The sequence below is a fragment of the Patella vulgata genome, chromosome 6 (assembly GCF_932274485.2).
Source record: "Patella vulgata chromosome 6, xgPatVulg1.2, whole genome shotgun sequence".
Classification (NCBI taxonomy): domain Eukaryota; kingdom Metazoa; phylum Mollusca; class Gastropoda; family Patellidae; genus Patella; species Patella vulgata.
Window position 1 is genome coordinate 64,211,867 of NC_065884.2, and position 17,833 is coordinate 64,229,699.

At 35.8% G+C, this 17,833-nt stretch overlaps 1 protein-coding gene across 1 annotated transcript in view; it reads right to left on the bottom strand.

Annotated features, from left to right (window-relative positions):
* Nucleotides 1–742: 742 nt before the first annotated feature.
* The window catches only part of LOC126824471 (replication protein A 70 kDa DNA-binding subunit), a 28,013-nt gene continuing 10,922 nt past the window's right edge, over nt 743–17,833 (bottom strand). Inside the window, exons 11-18 of the mRNA XM_056101794.1 lie at nt 16,080–16,219; nt 15,123–15,192; nt 14,242–14,391; nt 13,762–13,889; nt 13,351–13,382; nt 3,050–3,087; nt 2,300–2,427; nt 743–1,719 (exon numbers count right to left, since the gene is read on the bottom strand). Coding sequence (XP_055957769.1) covers nt 1,399–1,719; nt 2,300–2,427; nt 3,050–3,087; nt 13,351–13,382; nt 13,762–13,889; nt 14,242–14,391; nt 15,123–15,192; nt 16,080–16,219 — 1,007 coding nt within the window. The 3' untranslated portion in view covers nt 743–1,398. The remainder of the gene's footprint in view (nt 1,720–2,299; nt 2,428–3,049; nt 3,088–13,350; nt 13,383–13,761; nt 13,890–14,241; nt 14,392–15,122; nt 15,193–16,079; nt 16,220–17,833) is intronic.

Here is a 17,833-nt window from a genome sequence, read left to right on the forward strand (position 1 = left end):
TCCCTTAAAATAACAATAACTCCCAATCTTTAGTCAAGAGATAAATTCCTTTACTACATGTAGACCATTATGAACAGCCATAGTTGACACAACCATGGACAATCTATATGTGATATCATAAACAAACACAGTCTAGTACACAAACAACAATCTGGACTAGTTCATTATAACCATCATAATTTAATACATATTCATAAACACAGTCTGGTATACAAACAACAATCTGGACCAGTTCATAACAACCATAATTTGAAACAAACATAAACAATCTAGATTTGCAGATTATAAACTACCATAGTTTGATACAAAAATCAACAACTAAAGCTAGATACAAATATCAACAACCTAGATTTGAAGACCATAAACAACCATAGCTTGATACAAACATCAACAATTAAAGCTTGATACAAATATCAACAACCTAGATTTGAAGATTATAGATAACCATAGCTTGATACAAACATCAACAACTATAGTTTGATACAAACATCAACAATCTACAAAAATTGTTCGTTGTATTGTAAATGAGATGTGGTATCAGGTGTTTTATAAAGAGTAATCATATCCTGCTCCATACACTCGTCACTATTTATTGTCAAATGATATCATACTTTGGATTTCAGAATTCTTTAGTTTTTGACTAGGAAACAATGATTTAAAGAATTATTACCGAATGTGTATATTATCTGAAAAATGTGTGGTTTAAAGATGCATTACGTAAGATTTAGATAAAGAGCTGGTCTTTTTTTTAAGCAATATTTTTTATTCAGATTTGTATCTGAATAGGGATTGGGGAACAGGCATAGCCTATATTAAACCCCTCTGGTCTTTCTTGATATACTAGTTCAAAAATTGAAAGTGAAAAATGAATATATTGAAAATTCCATTCAAATTACTCTGAGTGAAGTTTTGAATGTTGAAAGATGTAGAGTACATTGTTTACTGTTGTAGTAATGTAGTAATTTAAATCTCTGCAATCCGATTGACTAGAGACTTGATCATGGGCTTGTCATATTAATAAATGTCTAATTGAAATGAAATGAAATAAGGTTTAACATTTTTGCTCCGAACTGGGCTAATGAAGACCCGCAACAGCAGTACGGCCTACTCTTTTATCGAATTCCAACTGCCAAGAGATCTTTTACGTGCACGCCAATGTTTACACAGGACCTCGGTTTTCCATCTTATCCAAATGACTAGACAGCAGTCCTTGTCAGGCCCTCCGTCCTGCAGATGTCTAAATAATATTTTATATAACATTTGAAGCCAAAATAAAGACCAGCAATAGAAAGATTTAGATCTTACATAATGCATCTTTAAACTGTAAAAAATTATAAATGGTCCTGGTGCAAAAGACAATTAGCGGTTTAAATGAAGACAAACTAGAAATGCCAAGTATCAAGAATCAAGGTTAGAAGCTGATGATTGTTCGTCAGTTGAGTAGAATTTTCTAAGAGTTTTATTCATGGAGTATTCCACTGCATTATCGATAGGCTTCACAATAAATGGAATGCAGATTAAGCCAATTATTGTTGTGGTCCAGTGGCGTACTGGTGGTGAAAATCTTGTACCCCGCTTCAATGCAACTCCCAAATATGTACAGAGTCTGTTTATGGTGAATCCTGGGATAGCAACAGACGCAAACCCCTGCCATATCAAGCAATCACCGGTTGCTATGGAAACTCTTTCAAACTTTTCTTTTTTGGTTTTGTGTTTTTTCTGAAATAAAAAATTGATTTCCATTGACTTTGAGATTCTCAAAATAGATAATGGGAACCATAAAAACATTTAATATCAGGGTTGGTTTCAGACTATTTAGCAAGGTCAAGTATAGGAAACTTCAACCTAATAATTTCCAAATAAAAGCCCAATGTAGGCTTACTTTAGAGAATTTCCAAATATAGCCGTCAATGTACTTCAGAGAATTTCCAAATATAGTCTGATGTACTTCAGAGAATTCTCAAATATTGCCTGATGTACTTCAGAGAATTTTCAAATATAGTCTGATGTGCTTCAGAGAATTCCCAAATATAGCCTAATGTGCACATTATATTTAGGTATCATAGATAGTATTATCTTGTACTACTAAGCATGTTCTTTGTAGTAGTGGTGCTAGGTAGGTATTACTGCTATATGTTATCATTACCTTGTGCTTCGTACTGAGAATGTTCTTTATGAATGATTAGATATTATTACCTTGTCCTGAGTGTGTACTTTATGAATGCTATATAGATCAATATTATTACCTGTAATGATCATGTCCTTTATGAATGCTAGGAAGGTATACAGATATTATTACCTTGTACTGAGCATATCCTTTATGAATAGCATCTGCTACAACATAACAGCTGGCTACACCATAACTTAAATACACCAATCGAACTGGAACCTGAGATCTAAACGCTTCACCTACTTCATTAGTATAACCTGAAATATATCAATTATCTTTACAGAAAATGTTTCCAAATACCGACGAGAATTATTTATTTATTCATGTTACCCAGGACAGGAAAAACAGTTTTAGTTGTACCTTACAAATTGACAGGCATCACAGAACTTGTACCTGATATTTTGAACATTTTGTTGGACATGTACGTACTATAAAACCATAGAAAAAAGTGCTGGATAAATGACAGGCACCAAAGGGATTGTGCCTCATAATGCAAGCCTGAATTTTTGACTGGCGATGTCTGCTGTGACACACATGTTTTATCTCCCGGCTTGATTTTAGATCACTTTGTAAAATAAAAAACATTAGCCTATATATTAAGAATGAACAAATATTGGGTGGATCCAATTAATAAGGTTTACTTGCTCTAGATAGATACATGCTGGGTTTTTTAGCAGCTGATGCAATTATTATACCGTTGAGTGTGCTCCTAATATCCATGACATCCATAGAAACAAATACTACCAAATATATTTCTAAAATTTTCTGGGGTAGGCCTACCTACTCCCACCACCACCCTTCCCTCCAGCTCTCCTTTCAGACACAACTTAGAGCTGTAAATATTATGTAACAACATAAAAACAAACACTGCAATCATACCCAGATATCTGACCAGGGAATCTCTAAATATGTCGGTGTCGCCATTCTCTTTGGAAGGTATGGTGGCAGTTCACTGTGAACTTGATAAATTAGGTTTATAAAATCTATATTGAGGCGAGTAAAGGTAAAAGATTCCGTTTTAAGTGTTCCGTTAACTTAACGGTTAACCACGTGTTGGGAAGGTTATTTAGCGCCCTCTATAAATAAACAACCAAAGGGAGGTAATTCTAAATTAAATGAAACCCCTAACAGAACTTCAAATCGCATTCATTTGATTAAATATGCAGACTATCTGAATAATATTCTTATTTATAAGTTAATAATGGATAAAGCGACGGTGAAGAATGGCAATAAAACTGTGGCATTTGCTTTTGAGATTTGCGACAACGACAGAAAACTGCAACAACCACCAAGTCAATTTTTGAAACGTCAAGAACGTCACGTTCAAAAAAAGGAAAAATATTCAAAGGAATATTTGGATAGAAAACAAGAAGAAGCGACCAAACGTAGACAGGTACAAAATAAATAACCCAACCATGTGTTTCTTCTCCTACTGTTAAACATCCCTAGATGCAAGACAATATATAGTCTGTACACGTCTCTCTTTATTGGTTTTTTGTTTTTTGTTTACAATGAATGAAAGTTAATTGGATTACAATTTGTACCTTAAATGGGGGTTGGATGCCCGAATGGTGTGCGCGTTACATCATCAAAGGGTCTGTCATTGAGTCAACTGCGTGGTTTTGATTCCCCGGTTGTACGTGACAAGGAGTAGGGCCATGTACCTGTCTAACCTTTTCGGTTTCCTCCCACGTGGATTAAGACCCCTACGCGCAAGTGAATTATTGAATTAAAATTAAACCATATTTTAGTCACGAAATGACCTAGTTTGTGTTGAGCGGACGTTAAATCCTATTTCTCTCACTCTCTCTGTAAGGGACAATTTCCCATTTAAGTTTTTTGCAGATAATGGTGCCGCATCAGATGACAATGAAAAATATCTAGTACCGGTACAGTAGGCCTAATTCTGATGACACAATAATAAACAGGCTAGTTTATGCACGTAATGGATTCCTTGCCAATTAACTGCAATTTTGAAACACCACCATCCTGGCTAAATCCCCCCTAATAATAAATTTCTCCCTCTCCTTAAAATTGAAAATCGCTCTCCTTGACAAAGTCATGGAGGGTTTATTATCATTTATGAATCCAGGAATGACCCCCAAACCTGCAGTTATTGATCTTCAGAACCATTTTCCATACACACAACAAATACTTCCCTAGGCCTAGTATAGTAAAAATGTCTAGTTCTTTGGATGATACAAAAAAACCGAAGGTTCATCCCTGGAGTAGGCCCGGAAAAGTAAAATAATCTGTGACAGTCGGAAGTTGATGAAGAGTAGCAAAAAGTCAATCATAATCAGTCATTGTTGTTTATGTTTTAGAGGAGAGCCGAAAAAAGCTCTCCTTAATCAACAAATTGAAAAAAATCACTCCCCTAAAAAAGCTCTCCCAGTTTCGATAAGAACAGGGATTGTGTGACACAACTAATCACTCTTCTTAAAGGACAATATTGGTGCCAGTCATTATCACATATGTGACAGAGCTGGTTAAACACATTCCAAATATAATTTTAACACAGAGATCATTGCTACGATAGCTGAGTAATACAGGTTTCCTGAATCGGAAGTGACGAACGCCAAAGGAAAACACGAGCCATCTCTCTATATAACTGACTGATGTGACGAGTGATAACGGATATACGGGCGAATTTCTGCTCACTAATAATTGCCTCGAAGACCAAAAGTTGTTGTGTGAGACCGTGAGAGGATAATGACTGGCACCAATATTGTCCTTTAATATCAGATCACTCTCCTTAATTTCTAAATCCCTGTTCTTATTGAAACTGGGATGTATGTACATTCATTTTTTTTGTATCATCCGAAGAACTAGACATTTTTACTATACTAGGCCTAGGGATGTATTTTGTTGACAAGATTTAAAATACCGTTCCTTTTGTTTTTAGGATTATGAAGAGGCCATGATAGCTAGAATACAAGAAAGAAGTGAAGAATGTCGTAAGATAGATGAAAAGGTTCAGGTGTTGATGGAACAAGATGCACTCCGGAGACAATTACCAGGCTGCGAAAACATCAAACCATTATCTAGATCTGAGGTGTCTAAAACAATAAAAAGTGTTGCGAAGGACTTTCAAAATATATCAGTAAATATTAACAAAAGTACTGATATATCGTAATCAGCACTTATGAATGAGGATTTTGAATATTATGCTTTTTTTAGGCCAAACCAATTTGACTGTCCAACGTAACCTTGTGAGTTTATTCTGGGTCCGCCCACTGTTAAAGACGCCTGTGTGCAAGCAAATTATTGAAATAGAAATTGTACTTGTATGCTAGTCCTAAAATAACCTAGTTTGTGTTGCATGGATGTTAATCCCCATTTATCTCTGCTGCAACCACCATATAGTCTTCTCATCACTCGCCTTCTCTTTTAAACGTTGTCAAATTTGTTCTTTCTTACTAATATTACTATATCTTGGTATTTAAATTTAAAAAAAAAAAAAATAATTGTGATATTTATTTTTATTATTAACTAATCTGTGATATTTGCTTCTATTTTATGTATATTTTGTGATAATTTTGTCTCGAAGATTATATGTTTGGAAGAATATATCCTAGTTGGTGCCTACATGCCAAGAAAAGCGATTTCTTTCATTGCTATTTTTTTATTTATTGTTACTACGCAATTTTTTTTTTCTTTTGAAATATTGCACCCTGTTGGAATTTTGAACCGAGGACAACTGCCATTGACTTCGAGCTGTAATATCAGTACTAAGATATATTATGTTTTTTTTGTGTAGTATTTCAATCTAAGCCTTGGGTTCTCATTTTCCACCAACAACTTGTCACAAGTTTAGTCATTTCAGTTTTCATTTCTACAATAATAAATTAAAGCTACTGACAAAGGGGAATAAAATGAAATGGGGTTTAACACCCTACTGTTCTGCTCCGACTGGGCTAACGAAGACAGGCATACGCCATGAGTGAAATTTTGCCCAGACAGTGACACTATGGTCTACTCTTATTTCAAATGTCAAGGTTTTTTTTTTTTACGTGCACACCAATGTGTAAATGATACCTTGGTTTTTCGTCTTAACCGAACAACTATATATTGTCCCTTGATAGGCCCTCCATCGTACACCACTGAAAAGGGGGAACCACGCTGGAAAATCCCAATGTTCTTTCTTGGCCAACACAAGGATCAACCATACATGTAGGACTGCCAGGTTAGTGAGCCAACATCCTACTCACTGTGACTCCCTGACAAAAGGGAGATTTTAGAATACTGTTTATGAAATCAAGTACCAAACGAATGTCCATTCTCCTTTCTCTTCTAACTGATTTTAGTTAAATTTATTACCATAAAGTAATCCCATTTTTCTATTGGTTTATGGAGTCCATATATTGGAGCCACGGGGACTCCATATATTGGAGCCACGGGGGCTTGGGCACCTGTTTACTAAGAAGGAGGTACGGGGTTGGAGAAAGTTCTTCCGAGATTTTCGAGCCTATAGTTCCCAGATCCCTTGGCAAATACAAAATAGCTTTCATTAGCCATGTTGGTGCAGAAAGTAAAGATGTTTAACCCCATGGAAGTTAGGGGACCACGTGGCTAAGTGGGTAAGACGCTGGCTCGCTAGCCTGCATTGGCCGAGAAAGTTCATCCAGATTTTCCGGCGTGGTTCCCCCTTGTCAGTGATGCAGGACGGAGGGCCTGACAAGGACAGCTGTCTAGTCCTTCGGATGACACGAAACACCAAGGTCCCGTGTATACATTGGAATGCACGTAAAAGATCCCTTGGCAGTTGGAATTCGATATAAGAGTAGGCGATAGTGCCGCTGCCCGGGCAAAATTTCCCTCATAGCACACTGTATGGCGTATGCCCGTCTTCATTAGCCCAGGTTAGGAGCAGAACAGTAGGACGTTAAACCTCATTTCATTTCATTTCATTTCCATGGAAGTTAATTCTTTTGAAAAAAAAAAACGACACGAAAATTTCAATTTAGTTAATAGCTTGTTTCCTTTAGAAAATTGGACAATAGAAAAAGTGTTCGACAGTTATGAATGTCTTTGGACTAAAACTTCTTTTTTTTTCAAATTCAATGTGTAGCAGTTTGTCTTTTTAAAAAAACAGGTTATCAAAAGTTATTGACCATTTCATCATTGTGTTTCAATAAGACTATGAAATTGACCAAATTTATTTTATTATACTTTTTACAAAAAATGTGAATTAATACAAATTGAGATAAAGATGGAACATATTTTGTTCTAGTTGACAGTATATTATTTCATTTTTGTATTTAATATTTATATGCATAAAAGTTGTATTTTATGTTTAATTTTACTGTGATATTGTTTTTATTTATGCATATAATGTTTTTCTGTGATATGCTTGTAATATTCACCATATATTTGGCGCAATATAGTCCGGTTGGAGCTGACGTGCCATAAAACCACATTTCATTTCATTTCTAGTTGACAGGCCTTGAAAAGCAGTTTTATCAGTTGAATCAAATGATTTGTGTAAACATTCATTAATTTATCTTGCATCGATGGAGCTGTCAGTCCTTGTCGTTTTTGAGTTAGCGTTATATGTTCTATGGCTTTCTAGACAAGTTGTTTTTGAAATGTCATAAATATATTTATCTTTATTTATTATGTAAATTGATAGTGATAAGATAGTTATGTTCGAGACGAGTTGTTTTTGAAATGTCATAAATAAATTTTTATTTATTATGTAAATTGATAGTGAATAATTATTTTATGTTTAAACTTTGTTCTCACATCCAAAATATGTGGGGGGTTGGATGGCTGAATGGTTAGCGTGTGCGTGCTGTATCATAAAGCCTGTCATTGAGTCAACTGGCATGGTTTCGAATCCCCGGTTGTACGTGACAAGAAGTAGGGTCGCCTGTTCAACCTCGTGGGTTTTCTACGGGTCCTCCCACTGCTAAAGACCCCTACGCGCAAGCGAATTATTGAAATAAAATTAAAACCATATGTTAGTCCCGAAATGAATTAGTTTGTGTCGAGTGGACGTTAAACCCCATTTCTCTCCAAAATATGTACATTGCAAATCCAGAATATAACCAATTGATCAATCTGATTAAAATACAGATCTATATTTCGGTTTTTTTTTTATACTTTCAATGGCCTACACTACATGAAGATCTGGCCATTTGTAGTTGGGGGTCATACAAGCGGCTTTTGACCCTATGACGTCAGACATTGATTAATCAGTCGGCGTTGACGTTTCTAGTGGTTTACCTAAAGTTACGTGCATGGCATGCTCGCCGTAACAGACTGTTTCTTTGGCTTATCCCTTACTTCAACCAAAACGCCGGTAATATAATAACTCTTCCAGATCTGAGTACTGGGTCATATACTTAAGTCTAAGGGACATATAGTCAAGAAGTTGATCCTGGGTATCACCAAACCTCTTTAAGCGGCTTATAGTTCACAAATAACTACAAAATCATATTGGAGAAATACTTATCAAATCATTAGGGGAGTCAAGCACTAGCGTCTCAACTACAAGATTGAAAGTGGGCAGAGAATAACTTGCAGGACATCTCAAAGGAAAGTATGTCCAGTCTTTCGAACACGATCACAAAAGCTCATGAGGTCCTGATTGGCTTGTAGGAGAAAGAACTCTTGGCAGTTGGAAATTGAAACAGAATAGGCAAAATGCCCCTTAAATAAACACATCTTTAAATGAATATATAACAAATGTAATTTGTATAATAATAAATTTTATTTACAATAGTACTTTCAGATTATTATCAGCACTTTTAACAAACAAAAAATATCTTTTGTTAATCTAGTCAAATGACACTGTAACATCTATCAGCATCAACCATATTCCTACATGGTAATAAATGTATATAACAAGGGCAAACCAATTTAATTTTTAATCATTCAAGGCCTTAAGAAACAAGCCAACAGTGAGGCTGATGTCCCCCCGCTGAAATTGCAAAATAAATAGATGACACATATTAATTAATCGCACATTTATTTTTTTCACTAAGTTTCATCACTCTCTATCAGATAGAATCAAGATTATCTTGTCCCAAACCATCGACAAATGAAATCGATTAGCTCTGCTTAGCTTCAGCTCGAAATGTTAATTATTGAACTCAGTCAAGACATTCACCTAATGAACATCTACATATACATCAAGTTTAAACATTCACCTAATAGACACCTATGCCAAGTTTGAACATTCTACCTCAATTAGAAGGAGAGTTATTGTGTTCCAAAGTTTCTACCAATCAAATTGCTTATCACTCTGCTTACCCTCAGCAAAAAATGTTCATTATCGAACTTAGTTAAGGTATTCATATAATAAATCTATACACCAAGTTTCATCAATCTCACTTAATTAGAACTAAAGTTATCGTGTCCCAAAGCATCAACCAATCAAATTGCTTATCTCTGCTTACCCTAAGCGGAAAATGCTCATCTTCGAACTCCATCAAGGCATTGACCTAATCAACACATACACCAAGTTTGAACATTCTAGCTCAATTAGGAAGAGAGTTATCGTGCCCCAAAGTATCAACCAATCAAATTGCTTATCTCTGCTTACCCTAAGCGGAAAATGCTCATCTTCGAACTCCATCAAGGCATTGACCTAATAAACACATACACCAAGTTTGAACATTCTAGCTCAATTAAAAGTTATCGTGTCCCAAAGCATCAACCAATCAAATTGCTTATCTCTGCTTACCCTAAGTGGAAAATGCTCATCTTCGAACTCCATCAAGGCATTGACCTAATCAACACATACACCAAGTTTGAACATTCTAGCCCAATTAGGAAGAGAGTTATCGTGTCCCAAAGCATCAACCAATCAAATTGCTTATCTCTGCTTACCCTAAGCGGAAAATGCTCATCTTCGAACTCCATCAAGGCATTGACCTAATAAACACATACACCAAGTTTGAACATTCTAGCTCAATTAGGAAGAGAGTTATTGTGTCCCAAAAAGTGTGACGGACAGACAGACGGACAGACAGACGAACAGACAGACAGACAGACAGACAGACAGACAGACGGACGAACCCATTTTAATAGTCCCCTGCTTTCTTCGAAAGGCGGGGGACAATAAATTTACACTTGAATCTCATGAATGACATTTTGTTGAAAATGTCAAAACTTTAAAATTTGGAACCAAAAGTTTTTGAACAACCAAGTATTGTTTTTGGTTTTGAAACTATTCTTAAGTTAGAGGACAAGAAATACTTTTTTTAAGTGAACTGTCCAAGAACAATTACTAACATATTTTTGGGGGTATAAGTCAGTAATTTCTCTAAGACATTGTCTTAATCTAGTACTCCACATTGAGTTCTATCAAATTTGACATAATACAAAATGACACAAAATTTTGATAAAATAAAATATTCAGACTTTTAACAAAATAAATTTTTACTGCATTTGTATTTCACAAATTCTTGTTCATGCATTTATAATCATAATCACAACATGAAGATTTTACAAGAACTTAACCCTTTGGCACCTGCCAATATCATTAATTTTGGCCTTAAAATTAGATTTAACATCCTACTTTTCTACACGAACCGGGCTATAGAAGTCGGTATTTTCTGTTCTGTTTTGGTTCGAGTCTTCAAATGTTATGAAAATTTACAAAATAATTTACGGACTTCTTCGATGGGCATTTAGTAGTTTATCATATTAACACAAGGCACATCCCTAAAAATAATTTGGTTAATTGCTAATAATTTTCAAATTTCTTTAAGTATATTAGTAGTATCTGCTTTGGCCTGGTAAACTGAGGAAGCATAACCATAACTTTTTTAATAGTCCTTTTGTAATGGAACTTCTTAACACAATATTGTGATTGTACCTTGCATTAATAAGGATTTTGTAATGGAACTTACACAATACTGTACTTGTACCTTGTTAATAAGCATTTTATAATGGACCTTATAAAAACAATACTGTACTTGTACCTTGTTAATAAGCATTTTGTAATGGAACTTATAAAAACAGTACTGTAATTGTACCTTGTGTTTATTTACATGCTAGTTAATGACATTACATAAACAAAGTCTTTTTAAAATCTGCATAGTCATCTTCCCTCAGATCAAACAGTAATTTATAGATAATAATTTTTGTTTTTACAAATGATTTTTCTGTGATGATCCTGTCTATCCCACCAACTGATTTATTTCTTTCACCAGATGTTCACCATATTGAACCCAGTCCACCGGAGTCGCTGATAAACAAACTGTCTTTAATCTACTCTCCTCCTGTCAACAAATAACAAAATTCAAATAAACAACAGAGAGAGAGAGAGTAGAACGTCCACTCGACACACAAACTATTTCATTTCGGGACCAACACCTTGTTCTATTTTATTTCAATAATTCGCTTGCGCGTAGGGGTCTTTAGCAGAGGGAGGAAACCGGATGACCCGAGAAAACCCACGAGGTTGGACAGGCAACCCTACTCCTTGTCGGATACAACCGGGGAAACAAAACCAAGAGTAAATAGCAGATTATTGCTCTATTTTTAGTCTAGAATGTTCTGATTTGATGAGATTACAAATAAGTCATACATAATTGATTTCTGTCACAAATTCTGTCGGTCCCAATAACAGAAGAATTGAGAGCGGAATCATGACATCATCAAATGTTTCGGCTACGGTGATTGGTTGCGACAGTATCATAGTCAGTTGATGCAGGCTTTACTCGATTCATATATTTTTGGAAGTTTGAGAGTATTCAAATCAATCAAGTAAAAAGATTTGTCCTCAACAAATTTCTAACGAGCAAAAGGTACAACTACCATAATAGGTCGACGTTTGTACAAAGCTTCATAAAGATGTCATATCAATATCCCTCCTTCCTCCCTTAGCTTACCCCCGGATCCATTCACTTAATTTGATATGTACATCTGTTTGTGATTTCTGCATATTGTGTCTTGTCCGTAGATTTGTTTTGTGTAATTATGTGTGGTGCAGTCCCCCTGCACTTACTATTAAACAAGACTTACGTTATATGTCTCGACTTTAGCTCGTAATTTGAAGATAAATGATTTGAATAACGCATTCTGGAATAAACTGTCGAACTTTGCTTCATCCTGAAATATATCATAACATAAATATATACATACAAGATTGAGTATGGATTATCCTAATCTGTTAGCCATATGAAAACATCCTTTGGGATAAAGGCAGTCTGATTAGAACATAGATCCTATTTTGTTTTGTTTTTTATAGTTCAAAATTTTGTTTTATTTGCACTACACTAGGATCTGGAAGAGTTGTTATATAACCTGCGTTCTGGATGGCGTGAGGGATTAGCCAATGAAACCATCTGTTACGGCGGCTTCTTGGCGTGCGATGCAAGGTACTGTGGTTGAACCACTAGAAACATCAACGCTGATTGATTAATCAATGTCTGACGTCATATGGTCAAATGCTGTTCGTATGACCTCTGACGCGATCCCCCAAAACAACTGGTCAGATCTTCATGTAGTGCAGGCCATCAAAACTATAAAAAAACAAACGAAATATAGATCTGTATTTTAATCAGATTGTGTGTATTTTAGACTAAAAGGCAATCTACACCATTATATCAAATATAATAGAGCATTATTTCTAGACCTGTTTTATTATGTACCAACCTGCTCTCTCAAGTTACCAATAACATCTGCTTTCTCTCCTAGCAACATCTCCGCTGATTCCTGGAAACATGTCGCCCATTGGTTGTCCGAGAAATCAGCTAAATTTGTCTATAAAACAAGATAAATAGGATTATATCGGAAACACATCCACAATCTATACTAATATTTGTGACTGTTGTTTTTTTTTTCTTCTGTTTGTCTGTTCAGGGTAAGCGGCTACACTAGAGCTGTCCCAAGGCTGAAATTTGATGTATAGGTATCTCGGACCAGGGAGTAACATCGGCTAGGTGGCATTGACCTACCATTTCCAGTTATACTACTTTCAATCCGTGCAACACCGGTCATTCGCTAGTATTATTATATTGAAAACATGATGCATATTAACAGTTATAAAGATCTATAATAACTTACACTCAGTATCATTCTCCATTTAAAGTTGGGGAATTCTTTGTTACATTTTTCACATCGATATAAACCATTTCCTTGATCTACTACTTTCTTATTACACTGGTCTGTTGGACATGCCTATAATATAGATAACATGTCTCAAATACACAGATAACACAAACCCATTATTATAACAATGGTCTGTTGGACATGCCTACAATATAACATAACATAAAAACATCCACCATTTGATTTCAACCATCAAGGGTTCTTTCACATGCATGTCAACTATACACACGGCATCAGAGGGTCGTTGCATGTGTAGTAACCCAAGATCCCATCATGATGTGTTTGAATATCCCCCATTTATAAATTTATAACTTGGTTTATCTTCTGACAGTTTCCATGACAACAAGCTAACTCACTTTGTATATGCTGTTTCTATGACAACCTACTCACCAAGAACATACAGTTTCTGTGACAACTAACTCACCCAGTACATACAATTTCCATGACGACTGACCAACCCAGTACATAGTTTCCATGACAACCAAATCACATAGAACATAATGTTTCCACGACAACAAACTCACCTGGTACATACAGTTTTCTTTCTTTAGGTAAACAATGGTGGCTTTAGATGTAAAGAAATCAGCTTTACCCGATTGTCCCAAATTTTCACTCTTCACTTGGCTAAACGTCTTCCAATTTGTAGCGCCACCTGAAATAAATAAAATATCTTTTAGATTCTTGGACCGAAAGATAGGGCTTCAGATCATTCAAAAAAAAAATTAGGCCATTCTGGGAATAATGAAGGCATAGTTATGAAGAGACAAAACGCTAAAAAGGAAAAAAAATTAATAAATCATGATAAAAATTCCATAAAAAAATGCAAAACTGTTTCTGTGGAAGTTTGATCTATAAAACATGTTTTATTTTCCTCTGAAAATGTGATTTTGCAACACAGTCTCACTCTATAGAGATCAATAATTCTATATATCCTTGGTCAATTAGCCACAAGTATCCCAGTCTTTTCACTATTGCCACCCGGCAAATAAAAAAGGTTTCATTACCTGCTCCACTCGATCCCGGCCCATCACTGGCAAATTTATCAAAGTTCATACTCTGTCCTTCTCGATCGTACCAACCACGCAAGAAATGACTTTCTCTTATATCTGGATTCATTATCATCTGACTACTGGCTAACACTGACAACGATCGACCTGTGAAAAAAATAATATGGTGAACACAATCGTGAATAGAATTTTGAGCAGGCAGCATCTATTATTCTCAGTATCAAAGAATTTTGTATATATAAACTCTATAGTTTATTACCTTCAGGAAAACTTTATTTTCTAACTCCAAAAGCAAAACTATATACAGCAAACTCTCAGCAACATTGGGAAAACCAAATTTCTTGCAGCCCAACAGGTTTTCTCTCGACACTTCATTACCAAGCTTTAAAATTTCATACTGGAAATTTTAACTTGGTGTTTTTACGAAGCAACTACACATAGGGTTCATTAGCAGTTGGAAGAAACCAGAGAAAACCCAGAAAGTTGGGCAAGCGTCACTTTATGATCTAAAACCACTTGTCTTTATCAGCCAAGTCAGAGCAGAACAGTAGGAGAGAGAGAGAGAGAGAGAGAGAGAGGGAGAGAGAGAAATGGGGTTTAACCTCCACTCGACACAAACTAGGTCATTTCGGGACTAACACATGGTTCAATTTTATTTCCATAATTCGCTTGTGCGTAGGGGTCTTTAGCAGTGGGAGGAAACCAGAGGGCCCGAAGAAAACCCACGAGGTTGGACAGGCGACCCTATTCCTTCTCACGTACAACCGGGGATCAGAACAGTAGGACTTTAAACCCCATTTCATTTCTAAAACACACAAGTTAGACCATGAAGTCACCCAAACTTTGTAATATTAAAAGGCTCTGTATATTAAACTTACCACCATAATCTGATAATCTGGCACCTTTTACAGCTATAACAGGATTACCATCTCCACTAAACTGTTGAGCCTGTAGAAATAAAACATAATAAATTAATATTTTTTACAAAACTATCATTAGATATCTTACGGTGAATATATGAGAAACCGCTTTATTTAATGGTGCCTTTCATCGAAGTGACATCTCAGTCATTCTTCTGATCAAAAAGAGAGGTTAACTTCCACTCGACACAAACTAGGTCATTTCATGACTAGCAAATGGTTTAATTTTATTTCAACAATTTGCTTGTGCGTAGGGGTCTTTAGCAGCGGGAGGTTGGACAGGCAACCATACTCCTTGTCGCGTATATATAAAGCTATGAATCGAAACCACGCCACTTGACTAAATGACAGACCAAGATGAGAATATGACAACTACACGCTGCCTGGTTGCCCAGTATTATCACTTCTCTGTCTCAGTCGGTCCTTTACAATGACAGCAGTCGTCTCCATCTAACTTCTATGCCACTCTTGACAAAACAGATGTCGTTTTCTTTTAAATCTTGAAATTCTTATATTCCTTTCTTTTATAGAGTAAAATCTATGTTTGTAAAAGATTTTTCCATACTATCATTCCATTAAGAACAAACAGAACAGGAAAATAAATTTAATCCAAAGAAATGAAATGGGGTTTAACATCCTACTGTTCTGCTCCTATGCTGGGCTAATGAAGACGGGCATACGCCATACAGTGTGCTATGAGGGAAATTTTTCCCGGGCAGCGACACTATCGCCTACTCTTATATCGAATTCCAACTGCCAAGGGATCTTTTACTTGCATTCTAATGTATATACGGGACCTCGGTTTTTCATATCATCCGAAGGACTAGATAGCTGTCCTTGTCAGGCCCTCCGTCCTGCATGCCTTAATCCAAAGAATAACCTAGATAAAGTATATGATTGATAAAGTCAACTTACATCGTTACCCCACAATGTGAGATTAACACCAACACCTGATTGGTCAACTAAAGTTATATCACGTTTTGTTATTTCTTTCTGACTCTGACGACCAACAACGGAACCAATATCACCACATTTACTCACAACTCCAATTATATCTGGAAAACAAATTACGATAATCTGAATACATCAAATAATACAAAAAGAATTACAATGAATAGTTTGTTAAGACATGTCTTCTTGCTGTGCTTGAATAACGATAAAAGAACATTTGTTGCGCTAGGATTTAACGGTGATATAATAATACGTTTTTTTTAATCAGATAAAAATTATGACCTCTATAGGGTCCACAATCTAAAAACTCGATTTTTCGTACAATCAGGGGCCATAATTCATGAAGTTACGGTCCGATATGCGTGAATATCGAAAGGAACCGAGATCTTTGGGTTATAAACTTACATTTCTAGTTTCAACAAAATCGGATAAAAATTGTGACCTCTATAGGGTCCACAACCTTGATATACCATATTTTTACGCTATCTGAGAAAGAACGGCAGCCATTTTGTCTGTCAATTTTGGGCCGATTGTCACAAAATTCGAACTCAGTCGTCCTTAGGGTGAAACGGTGATATAATAATACGTTTTTTTAAATCTGATAAAAATTATAACCTCTATAGGGTCCACAAGCTAAAAATGCGATTTTTCGTACAATAAGGGGCCATAATTCAGGAAGTTACGGTCCGGTATGTGCAAATATCGAAAGGAACCGAAATCTTTGGGTTATAAACTTACATTTCAAGTTTCAACAAAATCGGATAAAAATTGTGACCTCTATATTTTTATGCAATTTGAGAACAAACGGCGGCCATTTTGTCTGTCAATTTTGGGCCGATTTTCAGGAAATTCGAACTCAGCCATCCTCAGGGTGTAACGGTGATATAATAATACGTTTTTTTTAAATCGGATAAAAATTATGACCTCTATAGGGTCCCCAAGCTAAAAAACGCGATTTTCGTACCCCACTGGCCATAATTCAGGAAGTTACGGTCCGATATGTGCGAATATCGGAAGGAACCAAGATCTTTGGGTTATAAACTTACATTTCAAGTTTCAACAAAATCGGATAAAAATTGTGACCTCTATAGTGTCCACAACCTTGATTTTCCATACTTTTACGCTATTTGAGAACGAACGGCGACCATTTTGTCTGTCAATTTTGGGCCGATTTTCACGAAATTCGAACTCAGCCATCCTTAGGGTGTAACGGTGATATAATTGAACGGTTTTTTAAATCGGATAAAAATTATGACCTCTATATGGTCCACAAGCTAAAAACGTGATTTTTCGTACAATCAGGGGCCATAATTCAGGAAGTTACGGTCCGATATGCGCGAATATCGAAAGGAACCGAGATCTTTGGATTATCAACTTAGATTTCAAGTTTCAACAAAATCGGATAAAATTGTGACATCTATAGGGTCCACAAGCTAAAAACGTGATTTTTCGTACAAACAGGGGCCATAATCCATAAGTTTTGATCCGATACATGCCAGTATTGAAAGCAGCCGAGATCTTTTGGGGATAAACCTACATTTCAAGTTTCGTCAAAATCAGATAAGAATTGTGACCTGTAGAGAGTCCACAAACAATTGTGGACGGACGGACAGGAGCGACGGCATAATACGTCCACATGAAAATGTGGGCGTATAATTATATAAAACAAAAGGTTTGTCTTGGGTTATTAGTTAGCAAATGGTCTGGGCCCTTTGACA